This window comes from Pyxicephalus adspersus, chromosome 8 (genome assembly GCF_032062135.1).
Source record: "Pyxicephalus adspersus chromosome 8, UCB_Pads_2.0, whole genome shotgun sequence".
In the NCBI taxonomy this organism is placed as follows: Eukaryota; Metazoa; Chordata; class Amphibia; order Anura; family Pyxicephalidae; genus Pyxicephalus; species Pyxicephalus adspersus.
The window spans coordinates 35,194,393-35,221,838 of NC_092865.1; the positions used below are offsets into that span (position 1 = coordinate 35,194,393).

Here is a 27,446-nt window from a genome sequence, read left to right on the forward strand (position 1 = left end):
TACATGCATGTCATGACATCCTGGAATGAGGTATTAGCACCATCAAATATTGCACCAAAATGGTTTCATTTTGCAAAAGAAAAATGCAACACAAAAATAGGCAAATTTTGATTATCACTTGTCTTCCAGTTTGGAAACCTGAGGCTTTATATATAGAGACTGTAAATATATATATTTATTTGGTTTTAGCAACAGCAAATAAGAGAGGTCTTCCACATCAATATATACAAAGGGATTTTATTTGAAGTCAGAAAGAAGGGTCGGAGTCCACTGGAATTACACGATATTTTGCAAAATACAGACACTGTATCCTTTTTACACAGTGGGGAACCTTTTGGGGGTTTCTTTTCTCTTAGTATTTTGGCTCAACCCAGAGTCACATGCAAGTTTTGGAAAGGGACATGCAAGCTGTGTAATAGATATGCAGAATAATTACATGTGTACAGCATTTGATGAACCCATTTACAAGAAACAAATAGCACCTATTATGGACGAAGCCTGTTTAGGTATTCTCCAGCACCAAAAGATTCCCATGAAAGGAGGACACGGCTGTCCTTACAGTATCACATCTAAGTCCTTCATATTTTGGCTAATGCTTTCTGGTTAAGTCATGTGATTCTGCCCGAGATGAGGATGGCTACGCAACTGCACTGAACTTTTCTCTTGTTTTTTATCTGTTTTTTTCTTCCCCTCTGCACAATCCGTATTCAAAACTTGCATGTGGTGAACGCGTCTCTGGTGGTATCCACAGCATGATGCGCTTTTTTTTTAGAAAATAATTTTTTTACACATTTTTTTTAAGCTGCTTGTCCGCATTCCAGTCTCAACCTAAGAAGCAGGCTGGGCCGACCTCAAATCCAAACTTCTGATTCTGATCCCCAAAGTCACTGATCATAACATCTGCTATAGGCAATTGATCTATCTTCAGGGTATTGATTTCCAGGACTGATCGTGCATATCCTTTTCTCAGCTGGAAAAAAAAAACAAGAATGTAGATACTCAATGGATTTTTAATGACTACACAAATGTAAATGTTAGCACTGTGCTAGATCTGTAAATATTATTGCTGCTATTGTAATTGTGGAGCTCAATATATTGTCTCAAAATACCTATAATCCTAATGGGCAATTTAAAGACATGGTTCTTTTTACTCAGTTCATTATTTGGAATGCATTGTAGAAAACAGTCAATTTGGGCTAAAGAGGGCATACACATGGCATATTTAAATCTAATATAATTATCATTTCATCTCTTCATCTTTTTATGAGCAATTCTATCATGGATTTATGCAGCCAACATGAAAACAGTGTATTGAAAAAAGTCTATCTATTTTTGTTAGTTCTGCTACATTGACAGCTGAATAATTTAAAAGAGCTATCTTAACACAACATATTTTACCTCCATACATAAAATACCTATACGTAAAATGTAAGTACATCATTGTAACACACCAGGATAGATGGGTGTTAATGGGCCCTTAATTACTGACTTATTTGGTTGTACACAGTTAAATAAAAAAAAAAAGTTGAATATTTTCCCTAAATTCGCATAGGTTTCGATCATGCACTTCGCTGTCCCCCATTATGCAAATAACATAGTGCAGGGTGCAAGAAGTGTGACTGGCATTCGTAAAATAAATTTAAAAAAGTAAAAAAAAAATGTGTAATTCATGGCAATTGGAAATCAATTTCAAGTTAGACACCATAACCATAAAAACTGATTTGTAATTAGTTTCTAGAGGTTTCCACTGCTTTTTGTAGTAAATTTTTAAATACGCCCAATTAAAATTAAAACAAACCATATATTAGGTGACACCAATATATATGTTTTTGCAATTTGTTCTTCATATCCTGCTGCAATAATTTTATATTTTTACCCTCAAATCATTGCCCCTATTGTTTTCTGTCAATAAAACATCCTGAAAGCATGATGCCCTTTCAATGCATATTATCTAGTCTGTATTTATTTAGGGAATATATTGATTGTTGAAATATTACGCTTAGAAATATTACGCTTAGACTCAACAAAGTAGCTACATCAATAGAGATATCCAATTGTTTTATGTTTGCTGTAATATTTATTACTGATTTAGAACAAATTAAAACACTGGTCTATCAAAAGCCATGGAGAAGCAATTAGTTTAGCTAATTCATAAACAGGATATGTGTTTAGTGGTGTGGGAAAACACATTTCATAATGTCCTGAACCAAGAATGTTTCTGAGAGCAGACAGGAAGAATTACATTTATACAAAACAATATATATATATATATATATATATATATATATATATATATATATATATTTATATAGATATATATCATCCTTTATTGCACCAAAATCCATGGCTTATACTAATTTTATTATGTGTACATTTGCTTTGAACAGCCTAATTAAAGCTACACTATGACCATTGTCTGTCCATTCAAGTTTAGTTGGAATACATAGTAGAAAACATCCTATGTATGATGAAACCCATGTGGACGTGGAAACTGTTCTCTCAGCTTAAAGTTAAGCAATTTACAAGAATATATTTTAAAATGTTTAAAATGCTTTAGTGCCTGTTTAGGGGCTTGCACTGTCCTATTGACTTACCGCACATCCATCATGTAGGGCTGTAATGAAGGGACTGTTGTCATATGAAATTTCCTCATCATTTGATCCCAAGAACCGCAGGGCCTTGTCATAGTTGTTGTTAACAGCGTCATGCCAGGCCACTGACTGGTGGCAGCTGTATGTAAAGTTCTGGCGTGCAGAAGCACTAAGAAGTCTCAGGAATGTCATTTGAACTTGGTTAATGCTGTTACCCTCAACATCCACATATGAAAGCTGTAGGACAAAAGTGAGAATGATGTTAGACTCATAATAGACAACAACTTACATAACTTTTTTACAATAATTTATCATTAAAATGTATGAAAAACATTATTAAATTTTTAGATCAAGTGGAGAAGAATAAGACCATCTGTTAAATGCTGTCCCTATTCCGAAGACTCATTGCCCTATTGGTCCTTTGACCAAAGTGAAAAAAATATACCGTTTTAAAGTTGTCTGTGCAGAAAGAGGAGAGGGTAACTCATCCGAAAGGCACAAATGTTACAGTGACAACTAAATAAATACTTTTTTTTACTTTCTATGAGGATATCAAAAAGACAGTTGTAGGCTATAGATTTATTTCTACCTGGCTGTTCTAAATACAAAAATACTATACAGATCACAAGAAGACTATTGCATTTTATTCAAAGATAGCATAATTCAGAAGCATTTCAGAAAGCATTTAGCTTACCAGTTTTCCTCTCTTGAATTCACTAAACCAGGAACCAGGGTTTTCTTTTGGCCAGGATGAAATTCGCACCTAATTTCATGAAGGGAACAAGGCAGGCTTTAATAAATATTGTTCTTCCATATATTTTCTGTATACATGTATTACACTTAGGGCTCTAAATACAGTCATTTTAGTAAACTAAACTAACCACCTTTACCTGGTACAAACACTGCTATTTCTGTCATTAGTTGTAAAGAGCTGGAACCATGGAAATACTATGCATAGTTTGTTTATTTGTAAAATATTTTTTTATCTGATCAATAAAATCATAATTTACTAAAACAAATTATACATTTTACAAGAATAAAAATGAACCCAGAAAACACTAACGTTAAAATATGTAACAACCCATAATTTGTAATCTAAACCTAAAAACGCACCAAATGAACCTGAAAGTTTCAATATTATAAATTGGAACTGGTGAATCCAACAAACATTTATTTTGCAGAACAACTCAATTTTAACAACGTAGATTAGGAGATATGTGATTTTTATTTGAAGTGTGGCTACTTTCCATGGATGATTATTTTAGATAAGTTATCATTTTTGTAATAATTCTCCATCATAAAACCTCGAGGGGTATAATAAAAATATAGTTACCTCAGATTGTGCTGTATGGGAGCAAATATCTGCATCTGAATATTTACCTAATTTTTGCATCAAAGCAAACTTGTAAATTAAAAAATGAAAACCAGACCTGTCCGCGTGTCAAGTGCTAAACTTTCTATCCATGCTGTTGCCTTAATGAAAGTGCCAGTTAATAATGATAACATCATGTGGCCACACAGGTGACGATTGTTACAATGTAGATAAAAATAAGGCAAGTCTTGTGTTGTTTTTCCCCTCCATACCCAGATTTACAAGGATTTGGAATAGGTGGCCATAGATAATGCAGCATAGAAATAATTGTTATAAAGGTAAATTTAAATTGCCAGTGGGTGCTTACTACAAGGTTGTACGGAAGTTTTGGCTTTAAGTTCATATGACAGGTTCACTTTCATTGTCCACTTCTCATTTTCTTATCCTCAGAAACCTCTGATTTCTTTAGGGCAAAAAGTTATCTAAGGTATTCTAACACTAGGAAGGTCATAAAGCTAATATAAGGAGAGTTTCACTTACTCCTTCTGACTTCTTGTCTGCATAGATACAGGTCTCCCCTCCGGCTGTAAAGTTGCAGTACACTTTGAATGAGTCTCCAGAGCAGCCCTGGTTTGGATCGATCCAATATTCACCTGGAGGGAAGAAGAGAAGGGCTTATTATAAATCATAAAACATGAAGACAAAATCATTTTTTTTTTTTGGTTTGAAGCAAGTGCCATCTCAGATTATTTCTTTTACCTACTTTTTGTCCTTGCTACAAATAAAAGATTTAAGTTGTGTGCACGACCATATATAATACACAGATAATACACAGCAGTTATCATATTTTTGTATGTAGAAAAAACCTTCATGCTTAGATTCATACAAGAATTTTAGGTAAATCTAGAGCAGAACAGGTTAATCTGCCTTATATTGGACTTGCTTTGCAACATGCATAAATTTCATTTGTTTCGTTTGTAGGCCGATTATAGCAGATGATGGAACAATGGCCCCCACACTGCAGATTACATGTGATGAATTGCTCACATCATTGGACATTACCGCTAAGAAAGCAGGAAACAAGATAAGCTAGCATTCAAAGACAAGCTCTGTATACATTAGGTTGAACTTGGTTGGTCTCTGGCAGAGTGACAATTTAGTTATGCAAAATGTTTGTTTTCTTTTACTTATAGGGAAATAAAAATTGAACATGAGCATTATTATGTCAGATTAGTTTGTGTATGTGAGATGTTTTTTTTTTAAATGAACATGAGCATTATTATGTCAGATTAGTTTGTGTATATGAGATGTTTTTTTTTTATCTACAGAGCTGCTATATTGGCTTTATTAGGGCTATTGAAAAACAATTGTTTTAGTCCTTTGTTAAATATTTTACCAGTAAACAAACACTGATTTGCCTTTATTGTTAATATTGCTTGTATTATTTGTATATTTTTCTACATACCATCAGGGAATTCTGGGTGAGAGAGCTGGAGATCCTTGCATGTTCTAGCAGGGTTGTTCTGAGATCCTTCTGGATATTTCATGCGCTCTATGTCTTGTTTCAAAGAATTTAAAGAAACAAAGACTTCATCCATTCCATCGTAATCCAGAATATTGTCGACTGCATCTGCCATCATGCCTTCAGGGGATCTTCTGGTTTTCTTTGGTGATTGGATAGGCAGCGGCTGAATAACCTCTCCTGGTGGACCCTATCAAATTCAATATTTTAGGTATAAGTACATTTCTATAATAAACTACTGTTTTTTATAGTTAGGTCCATGGTACACTGTACTACTGTATCTATATTAGCATAATACCAGAACTTCCAGTATTGACTATAAATTATATGTTTTCTCCTAATTTTTCTATATCTTAAAATGCATAACAGGTATTAGTCTCATTGTTAGGATATTATGAAATCATTCAGAATAAACTGTTATTTAATAACACAATCTAATTTTAAATGATGAGTGCAGTCAGTTGTGGGTGGGAGAAAAATTGTTAAAGCTTAAGCAGATACTTACTGGTGGTCCAGGAGGTCCAGGCATACCGCTATCTCCTTTCTGACCTGAAGGACCCTGTGGGTGGTATACAATGTCAAAATTAGAGTCAGAAAAGACTAAAATATTCATAAATGTCCATAGTTAGAATGCTAGAAGCTGTGTAACATCAAGTGTTCAGAAAGAAAATTAAAGAGTAGAACACCAAGAGAGAAAGAAATAATAGCTATTAACTAAAGTGAAAGAATAAAAGGCTTACAATGTACAAGGTATTAAACCAACAGGGAAGACCTAGGGATCTCATATTATATATAAATAGAGTGATAGAGATTAACAATAAAAAATATACTTACAGATGAACCCTTTGAACCTTTAGGACCTTGAGGACCCTATATAATAATACAGACAATGATTAGTAATTGTATATACATAATGTTTTTACATACAGGTGTGCAGCTTCAAAATATTATTAGGAGCCATTACAGATAAGTACTGAAAAACATCAGTGATTGTGTTAAATTTCTATATTGCAGCATTACATTGATGGCTTTTTAAAATTATCTACTGCTCTGCAAGACATACATGTACCCATTTTGGAAGACTGTTTACTGAAGACATGCTTGGTTCAGATTGTACACTGAACAAAGAACTAAGAACTAGGCTGCAAAAATTCACTCTACCTGTAGATGTATGTTTAGTAGGTCATTCATAACATATGTGTAATTGTCTATATGATGGGTTTAAATGGTAAATTTTATTGTTTAGAGCAGTTTATAATGACCATGAATCTTAATACATCTACGGCAAGTTTATGATGCAGAACTATATGGAATATGTGTTGGAAAAGAAGATTAAGCATTTGTAAGATACTTACTGGTAAACCAGGAGGACCAGGAGGACCATTTGGACCAGCAGAACCACCGATACCCTGATAAAGATAAATACATTATAAGCTAACTAAGAAAAATAGAGTATGACTAAGTTATAAGCAGCTTGTGATACAGTAATTAGTTAGCATTGCATTTTATGACTGTAATATACCGTTTGTACATAGTACAGTATGGCAGAAAATGAATGGTTTAAAGATGAATTAAAGAATTAAATTTCCAAAATGACATTTTAGAGATTTGCTTGATACAGCTTGAATACTTACTGCATCACCCTTGGCTCCAGAAGCTCCCTGTGGACCTGGAAGTCCTCTATCTCCCTTCTCACCCTGTTCTCCAGGAGGACCAATCAGACCAATCAAACCAGGATGTCCCTTGATAAAGAGAAGTAAAAAAAATAAAATTAAATACAAATACACTCACGTATTTAATCACCAGTATATTTATGCTGGAAACATCAAAACTTTTAAGACAAATAAGAGTGTATGTGTGTGTGAATTCTTCTCTCTTGCTACAGATCTATTTATTTTTATACTAGATCATTTTTTGCTTTTCAGGCTTACCTAAAAATGTTTTCTCTTTGTGAATGTAAATATATATATCATTTTAGTAATATAAGTCCAATAAAATGAAGCAGAATTTAATAATTACTGCATAATAAAATATTCTCCTAATATGTCACAGAACCACATTTACATTTCAAAATGTATGGATACTGTTTTACATATTTCTGCCTAATATTGTAATAAAGCAGATCTTACATTAAAAATCCCCAAAATTCTACTGAAAAAAAAACTTCTCACAAGAAGATGCTCCTGTACTGTACTGTGGAGTCATCCTGCAAAATTTGGGGTACTAACCATTTCACATAACAATATAAGGCACCTGTTTTACCGCTTCCCTAGTTGGGGTAGCTGAACGACTGGTAAGGTGACAACAGCTGGGAGCTGCCCGGAAACCACTATTCCTACCACTTTCAAAAAGCTCTGACACTTACGGGTGCTGTCCCTTCCCCCCAGACTGAGACTGGAAATTCAAAGGACTAGCAACACACAGATGTGCCCTTCTGCTCCCACCTCCTATCAGCATATTCTTTGTAATTAAGAAACACATAACTTGCTCCTTGTGCAGGTACTATCACATGTTGAATTTAGGAATACATTTATTAGGTATAAATTAATACAGACCACTTTTATTTTTTTCTTTTATTTCTGCCTGGAGTTCAACTTTAATATTGCAATATAAACCTTTCTGGTTTTGCACCTTTTAAGTAGGGTATTCACAGATTGAATACAATGAAGGGGAACATCACCTGATATCCTGATAGCTAATGGACAGCATGGACCTAAAGATAAATGCTTTTTGCCCCAAATGCACATTCATGTATACAGTATGCGGTTAACATGCAAATATGGTACCCAAGGTTAGTCCAACTTTCCTCAAAATTCCACAGGCACCTTTAAAGGAACCCACACTTAACATCATTAATTATAAACCAATTATGTGTTTCTTACCTTTTCACCCTTGGTGCCGGGGTCGCCTTTGAGGCCTGGAAGTCCAGGAGGTCCCTAAAATATCAGAATACAGTTTAAGAAATACAGTTATATAAATATTTGAACAAATGAAATGCAGAAATCATAATTTTCATTACAATGTTTCTGGTGGTAAAAAAAAGCATAATTAGGTTATATTTTAAATCCACAATAGTAATGGCTATGTTTTAGAGATACCAGTCTTAAGCTACAGTGTATCACATTCCAAACCAAAATTCCAGAACACAGTTGCTCTCAATAAATACATTACCCCAGTTATCAAACGGTTGGTAAGAACCCCCTGGTAGCAACCATAGTAGTTGAATTTTTCCAATTTTTAATTAACAGATAATGATTTAGGTCAGAAAAGTATCACATACCATTGGGCCTGGAGGTCCATCCTGACCGGAAGCACCTGGAAGACCTTGTTCACCCTAAAAGAAAAAAAAATTACTTTAACCACTTATCACTTAGCTTTAATGTTTAAACATAAAAACAGTAACATTGATAGCAAATTAAAAAACAGAAATTAGCTTAAAGCGCCAGTTCATTCAAGACTGATATTTCTGATTAGGATGATGACAGAGAGTGCAACCACTAATGGTCCTTACATCTCTTGCAGTGTTCAGTAGTATTACCTCCTAGTTTACCTGCACATCCTCTTGGGCCATCACAAAGGGGGGCCTATTCTTCCAGATATTTTATGCAAATTTTAGTTTATTTTACATTATGAAAAATAGGAAGAATTAGCGCACTTAGCTCTACTGTGGACAGAAACAATGCCAGGAACAGAACTACCAGTCTACCAGAAAACAACTTTGTCAAAACTGTGACTACTGTTGCTACTTAACCAAACTCTAATTTGTAAAAATTAACATACCACAGGTCCTGGAATTCCTCTCAGACCTTCAGGTCCTTGTTTTCCTGCAGGGCCCTGAGGTCCAACAGGTCCTGTCTTTCCAGGAGGTCCTTCTGCTCCAGGTTCACCCTAAAGCAAAAGAAAAAAAAGTTAACATGCTGCAATACCTTAAAGAGGCTGGTGTGAAAAAAATACATTTTGCAACGTATTTTTACCTTTGCACCTTTCTCTCCTTGTCTTCCCTCTGCACCGTGAGCTCCAGGGGGACCCTAGAAAAAATTTTACATGTTTAAAAAATTTACATAAAGATTACATGGAAATCCCTAACATAGCCTAGAGAAGATTAATGATTATAGAAAAAATTGTAGAATTATCTCTTATTTGAAAAATGGAAAACCACCTAATTCAAATGTCAGCTACAAAGGTTACTTTTTTGAGGTGTGTTTATAGGGTAGTACTTCTTTATCACATCAATATTGTTCAGTTATATGATTTCCTGCTTGGAGTTAACACACTGATATTATCCTACAGCTAATAAGATCATTTGTTTTTTTCCAAAAACGAATGCATTGATAAAAATTTTCAATGAATTGTGCTTGCATACTTTACTAAATGATCTAGCTTCTGAAACAAACTACTAACTGACCCTAGTATATAGTCAGGTATAGATATGTATGATACAGATATTAGAACTCCCCTCCAGTCATCATAGGCCTGGTGGGTGTAGGGTTAATTAAGATGCAGATGTATGTAGTTCTGCTCAGGCAGTCAATGATGACAGTGCCACATGTCACTGCCACACAGCAACCATGTTTATAGTTCATATATTTTAATAATTAAACTGGACCAATGATTTATTCACATTTTTACAATATTCACTGTGTAGTCTCTACTGTGAACAAACCATCTCTTTCTGAATCTAAAAACTTGAACAAATCCCAGATATTCAGTAGTGTTGAGAGGTATGCAGTTAAACATACAAAAAATACAGTACCTTTTAAGTGCAAAGAAATGGAGAGAAAAAAAATCATAGTATATTAGTAGAGTAGAATCATAATATAGCAGGTACTGTATATGTAGACAATTATATCCGTGTGTACCTCTGACCCTCCAGAGAAATTGGCTTAGTTACAGCCAGTGATTTTTCTGTACCCATTGCTTGTACAAAGCATAGTTGAATCAATATTCTATTATACTCCACAATAATTATTCATCTCTGTGAACTCTTCTATCTGTAGTGGTTTAAATCTTTTTCAAGCTTAGTAGACTGTTTATCTGCATTAGCTTTCATTTTTGTATCACTATTTATTAATGCAGACACACATAATAAAGGTCAACTTTGCTGTACCTGATGTAGCAGAACAAATATTGATGCATATAACAGAAAGTAAGTCCTTACATTGTGGCAGACAGCAGATACTTTTAACCACTCAAGAATAATATAAAACTTACTCTCTTTCCAGGAGGACCAGGTGGACCAGCTTCTCCAGATGGGCCAGGAGGACCCTATAAAAAGAAAAGAAAATAGGCTTTAATAAATCTATTTATAAAATGTTTTATTTTTTGCTGTAAATTTAAAGCTGTTGTTGAATTGGCGAAATACACTAAAAGGATATCTGTTTGAAAGAATGCTAAGAGTTTTCAAGCTTGTTTTTTTCTAATCCAGCAATAGATTCCCTCCAGGTCAGGATAATCCAGAGATGTGCCCGGGTATAGTAATACAAGTTTTTTGTTTAACAGCTGCTTACCAATGAAACACATATTTTAATAAAATCTAACCAAATCTGTGCTGTTATTAATATTGCATTACTGGTACAGAAAAAAAAATAAAACATAACTTTGAAATTGCAGATAGAGTTCTTATTTAACAGGAATATCATACTGAAGATGATTTGTAGACCAATTGTATTTATATGTAAGGTAAAATAGGTTAATATTAGCTCTTTGGCAAAGGAGACAATAATATGTTGCAATCTCTGTTCTAATGACAAAGTTTAATGTGGTATATAGTATAATATTATACACTGCCCCTTCAGGTCTTAAACGTTGTTGCACAATGCCTGCATGCCAACCTTTACAAAGACAAAATATTAATACCCTGTCCTATGTTTCCAACCCATTCAGTAGACATTATGGAATGGATCCATGTTGGCATTAATGCAAAGTGTACATTAACTACATTTAATATGAACAAAAATTTATATTTCTTTCATTATATAAATATTATGAAGTGAAGATATTTTTTTTTTACGTAGTCACATCATTAAAGCTAAGCTCACACAGGAGGTGGGAACAGGAATTCCTAAGAGTCCATCCTGACCATCGTGCAAGTTCATTATGAACCAGCATTTAAACATTTATTAGCAGGCAGCACTGAACCACTTACTACCAACCCGTTCATTGCCTATGGGTGACCATACATCTCATCTGATCCACAGAAAATAAGGAAGAATGTGGTAACTGCACTGCAACCTAATATGCGGTATAAAATTAGCCTAACTCTAGTTATAATTTAGCATTTTTTGTTAAAGTGTTGCTAAAAAATACCAAGTAAATATTATGCTAGTGAATAATAATTAAAATATCCGTCTCATTCAGTAGACATTTCTTTAAAAAAATAACTTTGTCATGCAAAACATATACTATTTATAAACCTAAATGTAAGTCCAGAAAGTAAGTCCAATAAGTCCAGAAAACAAGGGCAATACTTACAGGTTGACCTGGTTCACCATCTTCACCCTTGTCACCAGGATGGCCATCTGTACCCTTTACATAACAAATAAAACATATTAAAGCAGTATATAAAGGCAAAATGAAATTAAACTGATATTAGATCTATTTGACTACTTTGTGTTACCATTGAAAGTCCTGCATGAATAGGAGGAACAAATAAATTAACAATCAGGTTTATTTGTTAAGGCTGGATTAAACAGGTGATGGACATAACCCATGAAAGTTTAGAGGAGTCAAAAAAAATAAAGAATGTTTGCTTATCGGCTGCTGTGGGTTTCTCACTTGAAACAAAGTTTTTTGCCTTATTAAATAAGATCCATTGCTTACATCTTACAAAATTAGAGAAGTGCCTGTAGTTAATATATTTTTTGTTATACAGTGTAATGGAATTTTATGAACTGTGGGGTTATACATTACATTAAAAGATAACTATATTTGTAATCTGATATGTCAACAGACATTTGAATATAGCCACATGATTCATGCTGAAGGATGGGATATTCATGATATTTTAAATCTATTTTGAGGGGAATGTAGGCTCTTAGCCTTCTCATCCTTCAACTATTAATCCAAAACAAGAATGGGATTCCCTACCACCTATCAATCTATTTCCAGTAGGCAAGTAGTACTTTAAAACTTTTTTAACCTGAACCTCATGTTGTTATTTACAGGGATTGAATGTATATTTACTTGGCAAAAGATTTTTATTTCTTTCTATTCAGGTGTGTGATTCACCACATCATACTGCCCTTTCTGGGAGGAGATGTGATATCCTTTGCGGCAGTTTAATACCTTTAGGTAAAAGGAGAAGAGCCTATCTCTTTGCCACTCTGTTCTCTTCTCTTTTCAAAATACTTATTTCATTAAAACACAAATTGGTAGTAACCGCACAAGGCTGATACTAGGTCAATTTGCAAAGTTAAATTTGCGAATGTATTGATAAAATATATTTTTTATATAATATTGATACAAAGCTGTAGTAATGTGAGTGTGTTATATTTGCTCAAAGCTTAGTTACACTTATGGTGATGAATTTGTGGCAATAAGAGAGAACAACAGCTTTTTACTACAAAATAGCTTGTTTCCTATTCCATAAACATGTTCATTTGGTATTACAGGAATACTCTCAGAAGTACATTATAAGTTGCCATATTTCCAATAAATGACAAACAGTGTAGTTGAACTACAAGTCTCTTATGCATGTATTTACATTTCTTAAGTAATTACTATATCTAGAGCACATTTTTTGCTTGGTATTCGTCGAGGCATGTCTTTTATCATTATTGAGACTAGCAGTTTTATAAAGGCATTTGATTGGTAAGTAGTAAAATATGTTGGCATTATTTTCATCCCATTGCATCCATCATGTTGTAAAAATAAGCATTCATGTATCAGCAATCTGTAAATAGATTAGTAATCTGTAAATACATTTCTTTGTATTATTAAATCACTTACACTAGGGCCAGGCTCTCCAGGAGGACCAGGATCTCCAGGGAAACCAACAGGACCCTATACATTTTAGGAAATAAAAAGAAGAATTTAGGAATGTTACATTTACCATGTTATCATTTACAAGGAAACACCATTAGTTTAAGTGAATATGTAGTACTGATATACATGTTTTATTTATTTATTTATTATGGTTAGGCCAAGAAAATACTCTTTTCTATGTTTGGAAAATAATAAATATTGCATATGAACATTGTGCAATCTTCTATTTAGTCAGCAAGTGGAGCTCTAGTTTTCTTTTTACACAGTGTAAAGTATAGTGTTTACTGAACTCAAAAGCTCAAGCTGTATGTGTTTAAAGGATAGTTTATCCCTTATCAAAAGACAATATGTGTTTCGTTTGTTGGTTTAATTGAGATAAATCATGCCCCCCCCCCCCCTCTTAACCATTATAGTTTCCTTTAAAAAATAAATCTTACAGGATTTCCTTTAGGTCCATCATCTCCAGGTGGGCCTTTAGGACCAGCTGGTCCAGCTGCTCCGGGTGGTCCAGCTTCTCCTTTCTCTCCTCTTTCACCTTTAGGGCCCTACAAAAAATACACATATACAGCTTATGATTGATATTGTGTTAAAATAAGCCTTTTGAAGCCAAAAGAAGATTAAGCCTTTTACCAATTTTCACAAAGCTGCTAAAACCTTATTACGTCTATTGTTATTATTGTGAAAAATCTAAAGCTTTAAAAGACTTGTACAGTCTTAATTTAATGAATCTATGTCATCCTTCAAATCCCCAGGCAAATTTCTCTTTCACTCTGCTCTTTGCTTGCAAAGCAGTTCTTAAGCTGTCAGACAAGGAAGGGAAATAGCCAATATGCTTAAGTAAAGGCAGACAAGATCACAAGATACCAGTAAATTAGCTAGCTGAATTAGGGAGAATGAATTTTACATATGGTGTGATAACAAGGTGAAGTTTTTAATTACTGATATGATTCCGTCACTAAAATGGATTCTATACTTGCAGAGCAATAGGTGTAAATAATTGGGATTTATAGCAAATTGTGTAGTTCTGGTAATTATCATGACCATGATAACCATGAAAAAAGCAGTATGTCTGCTGCATACATATGTGCCCCTTTTAAATACACACCTAACGTGCTCTGAACTAATTAAACTGTTACGGTCGTTACAAATACCAGATGTTTACCCAGTGGTGGTCATAGCCAACAGTGGGGCTATGTTCAGAGCTGACTAGACCACGTGAGAATTATTTTGGCTGAGGAGGGTCCAGGGCCCTCATACAGTCACACCCTTTGCAATTCCAAATGTCCAGTACTGATGTCCTGTATTTAACAACACAAACCTGGGGAAGCACATCACATCTCCTGTTATTCACACCCTTCCCAAACTGCTATGCTTGTTCCCACTTTGTATATTAGTGATTGACCAAAAACAACTTTATTAATCCATTTAGTGCAGGCAAGTGGTGTTTTGGTCTACATGAAACCCTCTCACTCCTGTGTGGAAAAAACGTTGTAGTGGTGTAATGTAGTTTAAAAAAAATCACTTAAGGCTTTTCAAAGAATTTTCATTGAGGTTCTAGCTGTTCTTTAGTTGGTAAAGACTACACTTCCATACAGTGCATCTGATAATTTTAGGACATATAGTGTGGCACTTCCCTTAATATTATGTTTTTGCTGCTAATATTACTAAAGATGTACTTAGGTGATATAATTTTTTTTATATTGAAATAGTTTTAGCCCTCAGTAGACATATTGGATTCCTTAAACACGTATGGCACTCCACTGTTTTGCTGCAGTTACAGTAGTATTTTTGCTAGCATATCATTAGTTGAAACACAGGCTCACTTAATTTACTAAGCAGAATGAACATACACTTTGTAAGCTGAACTTTTACTCTGCTAAGTGTAAAGTCTCTAATCTAAATAATTTCTAATGCCTGTATTAGATTAGACGGATTCTTCCCATTATGTTTTATATAGTAAGAACCAAGTAGACTAAAACATGTCAGCTAACAGCCAGAAACAACAACACAAAACTACTAATGATTGATATATGATACTAGAAACACAAAATTTTACAGAGAAATTAGTTTTGTTTAAGACTTACAGAAACACCAGCTTCTCCAGGGGGTCCTGGGTTTCCAGCCTCTCCGGGTTCACCCTAAAATGACAGCAAAAACAAATAAAACTATATTTGTATACCTAAATTACCTGAAACGTCATCTTTAATAGATTAAAATCTTGCATACATACATAAAAGTGTAGCTACCAAAAAACACAAATATGATATTTACTTGACAGCCAAGGGTCACCAGAGATAACCAAATTTTATTATCAAAACTGGCTTTTTTAGAGTTTTGCTTGTTTAATTTTAGGAAACACAGTAATAACTCAAAGTCATTATCTATCATTTTAGTATTTTCATGCTTTAATGTGTAAAAGTTCGAGCTTTCACACCATTTATTTCACTTTACCATATGTGTCAATACTTATGCTGTACAATATTACTCAGATATAGTTTTGCTGCCTAGAAATTTGGCAATCATTAAGCTGAACTCCAGCCTTACATTCAGTCTTATACAGGGATGTAGCGGGGCGGGCACACGTGGGCACACCGTGCCCTCACTCAAAAAATGGGCAACATCGATCTGCCATGGACACACAGACATGAGTCGTTTCAGCGCTATGGCTAGTACCAATTCATTTGTATAGTCTTCTCTCCAGTACTGCAATGGCTTACAGAGATTTCACAGCAGACAGTCAGCTTTCCATAGTGTGCATTAGAAAGTGCAGCAAGTCAGATAGAGCTCACCTAATTTCCTGACTGCAGGCCATTTAGCTTTTTCTAGTCTTTTCATATCCAGCCTGGTCTGTTTCTTTTACACATTGAATTTCAGTTCTTTTAATCATGGAGGCCCAGAAACACATGAAAGTATTGTTTAAGGCAATCAGCATTTAAAATGCAGCCTGTCTGGAAACAATCACTACTCCGGACTGACACAACTTATTAAGGTGTGTTGATATTTGCATAACTCCTTGCATGAGCCAACCAACTGTTGCATCAAAGTTTAGGGTTCTTGTTTTATTTACCTTTTGTACCACATACACTACCTACCTTTTGGATTTCACCTCTCAGGTGATTAAGCTTAGGAATTTGGGCTTCCCCTTTATAATTGTTCTTGAGAAAAAAACTGCTCCTGAATTCAGAGCATTGTTGCCACTTTTATGTAATCCATGCCTACTTGTGCTATTTTGGGATGAAACAATGTTTCAAGGGGCACATCTATCAGAATTGTTACTTGTAGGTCGTCATCTGGCCATACCTAGTCCTGCCCACTGCTTTCAGGGTTGACAGCACTGCTCCTAATAATAAAACCCTCCCACTGTAATCTGCGGAGTGTGGGAGAAGGGGGTTGTGACACAAAAAAATGAGGACTTGGCTTAGTCAGGGACAGTAAAGACATTTTATAATATTTTTGAAAATATTTTTTGTAATTTAAAAAGCCAATGACATTAAAACTTTTGTTATTATATAGGCACAACTTGTATACAACTTGTCTTCTTTGGCCTTGTTTTTTTTTTTTTGTTTTTTTTCTCTTTTTAAGATTTAGAGTAGATACCTTTATTTAAATATATGCAAATGTGAAAATATTCATTTTAGGAGCCAACATTAAAACATTACTCTGTGAGGAGATTTAGATTTGAAATCCGAAGCACATATTAAGCCTCTTGCCATTATTTTTCTAGCTCACTGGACTGATAAATATAACCAAAGACAGCAATTTAGCATTAAAATGCTTCTAATTTTGCACAGTTCAGGCTGAGAATTTAGAGCTAACCTATGGTCTGTCTGTCCAGATGTTCAGCAAACAAAAATTAATCTGTAAACTGATCCACAAAATATTTACCAACAAAAACACATATAGAGATACACAGCAAATATATACTACTTAGTAATAAGCCAATAACCAAGATTTGTGCATAATTCTGCTTAATATAATATCACTAACTGGACCTGATGTAAGTTTACTAAAGAAATGTATATTACAGGAAGCCCAATTGCTTCCAGCTGAGGTCTACGTCAGACAACTGATTGATAACATTATCCAGTGCTATATGGAGGAGAAGAAACTCCTGTGTATATATGTGATATCTGTGTATATTCCCACTTCTAGGCTGCAGATCAATACAGTAATGGAGGTAAATCTCTTTTCTAGCTCCTGCCAAGGCCTATGTTACTTCTCTTCATGACATTTGTGTTGCACCGCATACCATTTGCATTCATTTATCACCATTTATGATTTAGGATTTATAGGCTATGCTAAGCAGGCTTCTTCCTAATATCATAATTGACAGTTTCCTGAATTATACGTTTCAAAGGACAGGACTTTTTTGTTCAGCATCATCTTGGGCTGCTAACAAGTCTTCCACTTTGAAAGAGTAACTTTTGACCTCAAGCATTTTCGCAAGTAAAGGAAGCAAATAAAAATGCCATAAAGTGTGAAGCAATGCAGGCAACTACATCACCATGGACACAGTCAGTGTTATATGACTAAAATCTCTATTTAAATTCAGAGAAGAACTATTATTTTCTGCCGAGCGGGTGGAAAGATGAATTATTGCTGCAGTGAAGGTTGAATGAATGGGGATCAATTTGCTGTTTGTTAGTCTTTTGTGAATAGCCAAATACTTATTTGACTAATATTATCTAAAGCTCCATGATAAAAACGGACTGTCAGAAAAAAATTAAAGGGTTTCAAATTATATAAATAACAAAATATTTCTTAAAAGTGATGTGTTTTTCACAAACCACTGTATAATACTGAAACTCCTTAAACATGCAGTATTCATTGGAATGGAAACAGTGATGTATAGTCCATATAAATATGGAAATAATACAATTTCCTCACAGGTGCCAAAAAGGCCTTGAATATATCAGCCAACTGTACAGAAGATGAATAAAGTCAAGCATTTTTCAGGAACCTCTGCAAACCCTCTAGGAACTCTTTATTCACGTGAAACATTTTTCGACAGTAATTAATACTGGGAAGTATAACACCAGATTTTCAGAATGCAAGGTTAATCAAGCTAACTGCTAAAGATAGAAGATAGTATTATGCACATTAGGCAAAACAGCGTTATTTCTCCAACACAAAGAACCCATTTATTGGATTCCTATTGTGATGTAATATCTACTCTAAATGCATTAACACAATTCCAAAGGTAATTTTGGACTTGAAAACTAAGTTGGTAAATTAAAAAAAAATATTTTCACCTAATATTCTTGATTTGGTTTTTGTTTTTCCAGTATCAGCTACATTACTCTGAATATATCAGAACTAACACTTTAGATGCCAGTTACTAAACATGCATAGTTACATTTAGTACAGTTAAATAATGGAAACACTGATAGAATAAATCCTGCTGACAAAAAATCCTATAAATCCAGTCCAACATCATTTAATGCCATAGTATTCATCTGTTCTGCAAGGGCCCTTTTAGTCTTTGGGGCTGGAGGACTTGTTAGGATTAAGGGGCTTACATGTGTGCTACAGTATCAGTCCTCACTGACAATGCAGCCTTCAATTATCTAAGAGAGCATCAGAATGCAGCCAAGCATTGGATTCTATTTAATGAGTGCTGCTTATCACAGTTTACAAAAGCTAAAGAACTACAAAACAGCAATCTGTGCTATTGCCAATAATAGCATAACATCAGTAGCTACTTTTCCACAAGTTGAAACAATGAGGGCAAAGAAAAAAATGATAGCTGTTATCAGAGAATGTGCTTGACCCCTTCACTGGGTAAATTATTCTTTTTTTCCTTGAAAGAATAAAACAAGCCATTAGGAAGCTATTTATCTCCTAGAGTGAGATTTTGGGAAAAACACTGTGACCTATGTAACCTGTGACATTGATCAGCACATCTTACGAATTCACAAAAAGCAGTGACACTTTGGTACTAATTTTAAAAATAAATTAGATGGAGCCCTTATTTTGTAATAAACTCCATATTTTCATTTACTTTCATAACATTCACTTACAATATAGTGACCTCCTTACTAGAACCAGTAGGAGCAGTCATTTTTCTACAACAGGTTTATTTGCTATTCAAAATAGCTGAAGCATCTAAAACTTACCTGTGGCCCGGGGGCTTCATGTGACCCTTTGGTGATATCAGGGACTGCACCTAAATCCCCCTTTAAAGAGTAAGTTTCCCACCACTGGTCAATTTCGCCAATGTAGCCTATCAAGGATTCTAATGAAAATAGCTTTTGCTTAAAAAGGACCAAAGGATTGTGTAGAACTGCAGGGACATGTGAAAGTAACGTGTTTTGTGTTCTAATAAAAAATATGCATGTGGAGGCGTAACCTATTTATTTAGTACTGTCTGTTTGTGAATACTTTCCTAAGAAATAATAGTTATTTTATCTTTGGATTAACTTTTTTATGTGGAATATATAATAAAAATAGAAAGATTAAGAAAGAAAAGCATTAATCAAAATAGAATTTTGGTTTCTGCTAGCTGGGTTTAGTCTGAGACTAATAAAGAGTAGGAAACCAAACTACAACAAATTTGTCAAGTTCCATGACTGAATGTAAGAGTTAGAACTGTGCTATGAATTACATTTTATAAAATGAATGTCTGACTTAGATATCATTTTGTTATATTCTGGGTTCTAATATGAAATGGGGCTAATTGAACCCTTCGTGGTTATGTTTCTGCACGGTGGATCTACTGTGGGATGCTTATCACCTGTTTTTTTATTTAGAGGTCAACAGGCCCTTAGCTGCACACAAAAAAAGAAAAAAAGTACTGCACTGACAAAAAATATACCAGTTAAAAATGGTACAAAAACTGGTAGGCAGCTAATATACAATAGAAACGAAAGTAAATGATGGATTACAGCCTGGTTACAAACTCTTTGCCATGATCAAAATATTTTTTAGGTATACCTCTGAGATTATTTGCAATAATCAGGGCTATTACTAGTTGCATTAAAGCACCAGCAAGGACTGTTTTGATGTCTCGGTTATGCATTATAATTTTGAATCCTTCTGTTCTTACATTTGGTACACTGTCTGGCAATCACTTTATGACAAAAGCTGCCAAATAACGGGTTAAGACAGATTTATGTAAAAATACGGCAAAGCAAGAAAAACAGTATGTTTTGAAATGCAAAACACTTCTCATCATTCATTCTGGTAACGTAACTCTTCATAACTGTCCTAAATTCTCAATATCCTTGATTTGTTGCTCAATAACTGATGTGAACAAGTTTTGTAATGTTGCTGAGATTAAGAAATCAGCATAGAAAATGTAAAAATAAAGATTTCATCACAAGTTCGATTTTAGCCAGCACAAAAAACAATCCATACAAATATTTCCACTTAGAGATGATAAACCTGTAGAACGTCTGTGTGATAGGACTGTGCATCTCCCTAGGAATACAAGGCTGCATCTGTCTGATTTAAGATGACAGCTATTATTATACAATAAGTCTATATGCAAACACTGCTAGCAGAATTCTTTTAATGTATGGGAACTCTGGAGAGACGAGTGTAGTGCTGGAGACACAATGTTCCCATAATACAAGGAATGCACAAAAAAAATAACATTTTATTATAAACTTATTAAAAAAATAGTAAGTCTAATTTTTGTTTGAAGTGTTATTTTTTCATTTTTTTTTTTTCATTTTTTGCAGTAATAATGGACCTAAAACTAGCAACTAGCCCAACTACGGTGATTTTTGTAAAATCGATTTTTACGGTTGTAAAAATCACCTATGAAGTTATGGATAATACTGATTTCACTTTTTAGCCTTTTTAAATTATCTTATTTTGCCCTTTTACACTGCTTTGTCTTTCTCAGGGTTTTGCCTCCTTGTGGAAGGGATTGAACAGAGAAGGAATTTGCATCACAAAAAGTCTGAAAAAGGGTTGGTCTTCAAGGAGCCATTGCATTGATCTGCATAGCACTATATATGTGCTATATATATATATATATATATATATATATATATGTGTGTGTGTGTGTGTGTGTGTGTGTTAATAGGCACGACATGTATAGTGCCTTTTGAAGATAGCTGAATTTCCTGATATACAAAGACAGGATTGGGTCATAAATATTGATTAATCTAAAAGGATTACTATAATTTTAATACAGTTTCCATAAAATGTTGTTCACCACTAACTTTATCCATGATCTACAGAGGTCTTCTCTGTTGGGGCTCTGGGTAACACATAGGGCCTGATTTAATAAAACTCTCCAAGACTGAAGAAGATACACTTTGATCAGTTAACCTGGGTTAGCCAGCAACCCTGGAATGGATTTAGTCCAAGATTTAAAACATTTGCTAACAAATGAGTTTTAGGAAATCCATTTTAGGTTTACTGAATCACGAAAGATCACTGGCAAAAGTGTATATTCTCTAGTCTTGAAGAGCTTTAATAAATCAGGCCCATAGTCTCTAAATAATTACCCAAGCCTGGCTGTGCATGCACATTACCCATTCATTTTCTGGGAAGGCTGTTGATCATCAACAGCCTTACCAGAGGAATACATGTAAAATCCTAAATTCTTAAATTTTAAAAAAAACACTTTAATAAGCATGGCAGTCTTACTCAACATGTAGATCTATAGTTAAGTTTCATTTTGTGAGTGTAACTGTTCTGATCTGTGGAATTTTATTTTCATTTGCTATATTCAGTAAGCTAACAATCAAGCATTTTGGTTCATTTAAAGTATAAAAGCCTCTAAACACATTTAAAGCTCAATGGTTATGACTAGTAAATGATGTTTTTTTCATAGATCACATTTCCGATATGAAGTTTGCCCTTTAACAAAAGCAATAAATAAAACACTAAAAAAAACTATTTGTATTTGTATTTTGTCCTGTAAACTGTAGCCACTTAAAAATAAGCTAAAACAAACCACTGATACTTAACCAATATGTATAACAAATCAGACAGTTTTAATGCCTAAATAGCAAAATTGCCCAGTTCTTCACCTACCTTTTCGCCAACTGCTCCAGGAGAGCCAACTGACCCAGGAGGACCTTGTGGACCCTGTAGGAAGAATCAAAATGAGATTTCCTTCATAGAATAGACATTGAATTTGTAAACATACATTACTCAATATACTTACGTCTGCACCATTGGGACCTTGTGGACCTCTGGGACCAGGGGGGCCAGGTGGACCCTGTATAGCAAAAACAGAAAGTTAATTTGCTGTATACAATTTATATTTTACCAAAAAAAAATCACTGTATATTGGATACTGAGTTTTCTTTTTGAACCAGTACCTGCATTGTTCTGCAATAGTACACTTACCATTGGTCCAACATCACCATTTTCTCCCTTTTCACCTGGAGGTCCAGGAAGACCCTGAAATAGTTAAAAAAAATAGTTTTTTAAGTGTTACCATTGGGACGTTTAAAATATGTTCATTAGCCTGTTTTGGGTGTCAGGGTTTCTGGAGACCCTGAAGAAAGATAGAAGTGTTTGCCCTTTAAACAAAAAGTGAACTTCATACACAAAAGATTTAATATACCTTAACAACTAGACAATTTATTTTTTTGCAGGTTTTGCACTTTGCAGGTTTACTTAATATTATTTGCATTTCATTTTTGACAATATATATTGTTATTTTAAGTGTAAAAAGGAATTTTCATTGTGGTGTAATTATTCTGAGAAAGAATATCTTAAAGTTTTTTTTTGTTTATCTTCTTCTGGTAAATCATAATTTGTATTTACCTTTCCTTTTCAACAACTGTGAACCAATTAATGCTTTTTTATTGGCTGGGTCAAAACCAAACTAGTTGTGCTATCAGGAACTAAACTTTTTATTTTTATATTAGGGTTTGGAGCACAGTGCTGTTCTATAGGGTGTAGGAATAAATTTGCCAGTGCTTCCAAAGTTAAGAATTGAAGTGATTGTTTACAGAGTACGTCTGAGTGGCCTTCTGATATTCTTGAAGACCTTAATGTGGTACACACTTTTAGAACGGGAGATGGACAGTTTGGGAATTAGTAGGATTTACTTATATTTAAGAACAAGAGATTGTAGTTCGTATGACAGCTCACAGACAGCATAGGCTATTTTACAGTGTCTACCTATTATTCCCCAAGATGCAGTTCCACTAAGAGATATGAATGTCATATTGGGCGCAGGAAGTTGGCGACTGTAAACGGATGATGAAAACTGTACACAGCAGTTCTAGTATGAGAATAGTTAATAATTTATGTCCTGCTGGGCTAGACGGATGATATGTGAAGCTGCTACTGGCAATATGGAAAGGCACATCATTCATTCTCTGCTGCAGCCTTTGGGACATTATTATGTATAGAACTGTACTTCTGCATTATGCACAAAAGCAGAGTTTTGATATGACACTTACACACAAGTGATACAAATATAAGAAATAAACCCTATAGTGATTAAATATATAAACATGCAAAAACCCAAATGATGCTGTTTGGACAACATTTAGTTTTTTGAAAAATGAAAGAATTTGCAAAGATGAAACAGCTGAAAAGTAAAAATGTTATGCAAAATAAACATGACCTTGCATCGACTGTATCTGCAGAGAAAATCAGAGGCTAGCAAAAGTAATAAGTTGAATAAAGTTTTTAATCAATCATATTTTTTTGTAGTATAAAAACTCCAGGAGTTGTGATAAGTACAGTAATATTTATGTGAGCAGTAAGGAGTGCAATGAAAGAAATGGAAGCCGGTCTATTAGGAAGGCACATACACTGGTGAGCATACTAAGTACCCGTGCTAGATGGGGCTTGAAGTGCCATACTCACTGCCAACTACAGAGGTGGGAAACTAGAGATTTCTATTTAATTACCATTTTTTTATAAAAAAAAAAAAAGTATACCCTGTAAGCTGTGCTGTTGCCTTCATAATGCAATGACTTTAATGTTATATGTAACAGGTGGACGTCTGCTGCATTTTCTAACATGTGTTCAGGGCTTCTATGTCTATATTGGCTCTCCGTGGATGCAGCCATAAAAAGCCTTCCAACATATATGGACAATTTATATGGGATGTTAAAATGAGAACCAATGAACATAGCAGTCAGTGTACCTGTACTGTACATTACATAAGGGTGGTTTTGTTTTGTATGCAGTTTGTTGTATTATGCATTGGGAAGTGTATGTGTGTGAATTATGCACAACTGCTATACACAGTTAATTATGCACCGTTACTTTACAATTGGATTTCCCTTCACTTTTCGTCTTAAATACCCAATAAGCCAGTGTTTCTCAACCAGAGTTTTGTGGTTCCTCCAGAGGTTGTTAAGGGTTCCTTGAGTAATGAGCAGTTTGTGCCTCTCAGTTCAGTTTAACTGGTACCAATGATCTTTCTGGCTATCTGTAAGGGTGGCATTCCTTCTTCTGCCCATCAATGTAAGAGGCATTCTTCCCACTGACCACTACACTAATGTACTGTGAAAGGTAGATATAGTAATATAGTAGGGGGATCCCTAAAGACCTTAGGTGTTGTTCCATTTTAACTACACCTAATGTCTTTAAAAATCCTTCATATCAGTGGTTGGGATCAAACAGACACACTCACTACATTGAGAGAGAGTACTATTAATATTGATTTACTAATATTTTTTATTGTTATTATTATTATATTGATGTATTATTTTATAAAAGCTCTGGAAGGCTGGAGAGGATACACTTCCATCAGTGAACCTGGGTGATCCAGCAAACCTGGAATGCATTTCTTCAACGTCATTTGAAGTAAATGTTTTGAGTCCTTGACCAGATCCATTCCAGGTTTTCTGGATCACCCAGCTTTACTGATGAAAGTGTATCCTCTCCAGCCTTGGGGAGCGTTAATAAATTAGGCCCACAGTGCTAGATTTGTTTCATGCTGCAATACTACACTGATCTAGTAAAAGGACCTCAAAAGGGAATGAGTACAAATCTTTTATTTTTAGCAATATTTGTTAAATCCGGGTTTCAGGTGTAAACATGGCTTTAAATATGCATTATTGGTGGCTGCATTATGTCAGTTTATTTGCCTATGCAGAGCATAGAGTGATTTTATAAGCACAGACTGCATTGCTTCTATTTCACATGGACATGCACAAACATTTTTTGTTTCATACAGATCATTTTAGAGAGTATATGTGGATGTAGAATTTACTGTCTGTGTGATAAATAAGAAGATGATAGGTGAGGTGTTTTCTGCATGCTGCCTCTCTGCTGTACTGGTAACATCAGTAACTCTGCTTGGACCACAGCGGCACATGAATAATCTCTGCCAGCTGGCATAGCACTGATTACTGAGCTGATGGCCCATTCATTCAGTCTGCCAGGACTGCTGACTGAGGCTCTGCCAGACTGATACCTACAGATCTAAGCTCTGTCATCCCCTCGTGCACACATTTTATCTGCTTAAGGGTAGAAGCACTTGCGTTTCTATAACCTCTTTATCAGCCACCAGGGATGCCAACATATATTCATTACAAAAAATGTATACATAATCTGATGCTCAACAATGTTTAACACAACAAAATGCTGTATTATAAAGAATCGCATAATTTATGGCTACAGAGGCATCACATTTGCTACAGACAGGCATTTCAGATTGTTGTACTGAATGTAAATATAGAGGAGAGTCCAAAAAAGAACTGCAATTACAGTATCTATTGTTATAAACTACATGTTACATTTTAGTGCTACAATATTAATATTCTGGAAGAAAAACCCTTTCTGTACCTGCCAAAAAGCCTATTTGCTTATGATTGCTGTCATTCTTGTTTTTGTTTTGTACCTAAATCTTTTCAAAGGAATAAGCGGTACATAATAATTTATACCACTGGGTACATAGATGTAAGTTAATACCTAGGGAAAAGCTCATTTTATCAGAACCAGTCATTTAAAGAAATCATTTATTGAAAAGAAGTCTTCCTGCAGTGTGCACATGACATTTTTCACAGTGATGAATCTGCTGCACATTTATAGGTCTAACATTTATAAGGACTAACAAACAACAATTAAGGCTTGCATAAGCCAAGTGTGGGGTATCATTTTGTTGTGCATTGACTGCTTTGCTTTAAAATCCTTTTAAATGAGGTGCTTATGGCTAACTTATGACTGTTGCTTATAAGATGTTTCCAGGATAATATGTGATGTCTTTTTTTACACTGTTTTTTTGTAACAAAAGATAGCAACTTTGTTTACAAATAAAATTTCCTGGTACATCAATCTAATATCTGACTTAGATAGATAGAAAGATGGATGATAGATAGATAGATAGATAGATAGATAGATAGATAGATAGATATAGCCATAGCACTAGGTAGCTGTTGGTAAATCTTAAACAGAATGGTAAATCATATTTGAAACAGAAATAGTTTATAGGGAAGAGGCATAATATTTTGTCTACGCAATGTTAAGACTTCCTGTAATAAAATATGCTTTAATAAGTAAGTTGAAAAATCCACATCTTGAAACAACATTTCACTTACCTGGAGACCAATTGGACCAGGTGGGCCTGGGAAACCACGAGCGCCTTCATCTCCCTTTTGCCCAAACATTCCCTGCTGACCTCTTGGTCCAGGTTCTCCATCTGATCCCTGCAGACAATGAGTGGGAGAAGTTTTAAAATATTTATCAGATGGTAAAATAGCAAACACTGTTCCAAACACCTGTCTGTTACATTGAACACAGATGCAAAGACACTAAATATTTCTACACTGAGGTTAATTCACATGAGCTACAGAGTAATAACCAATATTTCTATGTTTAATGTTGAAATATAGTCACGTAATGGCAAATCTGATTCGTGTGACTTAATGACAAGCCATCTCACCAAGCAGATACTGTAACTGCAGTAAAAAACTGGGCTAAGAAGCAATCCTGGCATATAAAACATTAAAACTCACATAAATGTAACAATAGTTTAATGATCTTAACATTTTATTCTTTTTTATTAACTAAAATTCGTAAAGGTCCTGCAGCTAACAGGATCCCAGCCCACAAGCATGGCTAAACTCCCTAGCTTTTCAGACTTATTCCAGATTGCTAGTTTCTA

General features: G+C 34.5%; 1 protein-coding gene across 1 annotated transcript in view; it reads right to left on the reverse strand.

Annotated features, from left to right (window-relative positions):
* Positions 1–221: 221 nt before the first annotated feature.
* COL11A1 (collagen type XI alpha 1 chain) overlaps positions 222–27,446 on the reverse strand; it is a gene marked incomplete in the record, with an annotated part of 137,389 nt that continues 110,164 nt past the window's right edge. The window contains 22 exon segments of the mRNA XM_072420016.1: positions 222–970; positions 2,595–2,828; positions 3,286–3,354; positions 4,444–4,556; positions 5,369–5,615; positions 5,931–5,984; positions 6,260–6,295; positions 6,781–6,834; positions 7,060–7,167; positions 8,308–8,361; positions 8,706–8,759; positions 9,206–9,313; positions 9,400–9,453; positions 10,637–10,690; positions 11,897–11,950; positions 13,373–13,426; positions 13,846–13,953; positions 15,493–15,546; positions 22,400–22,453; positions 22,533–22,586; positions 22,718–22,771; positions 26,881–26,988. Of these exon segments, the coding sequence (XP_072276117.1) occupies positions 824–970; positions 2,595–2,828; positions 3,286–3,354; positions 4,444–4,556; positions 5,369–5,615; positions 5,931–5,984; positions 6,260–6,295; positions 6,781–6,834; positions 7,060–7,167; positions 8,308–8,361; positions 8,706–8,759; positions 9,206–9,313; positions 9,400–9,453; positions 10,637–10,690; positions 11,897–11,950; positions 13,373–13,426; positions 13,846–13,953; positions 15,493–15,546; positions 22,400–22,453; positions 22,533–22,586; positions 22,718–22,771; positions 26,881–26,988 (1,926 nt within the window).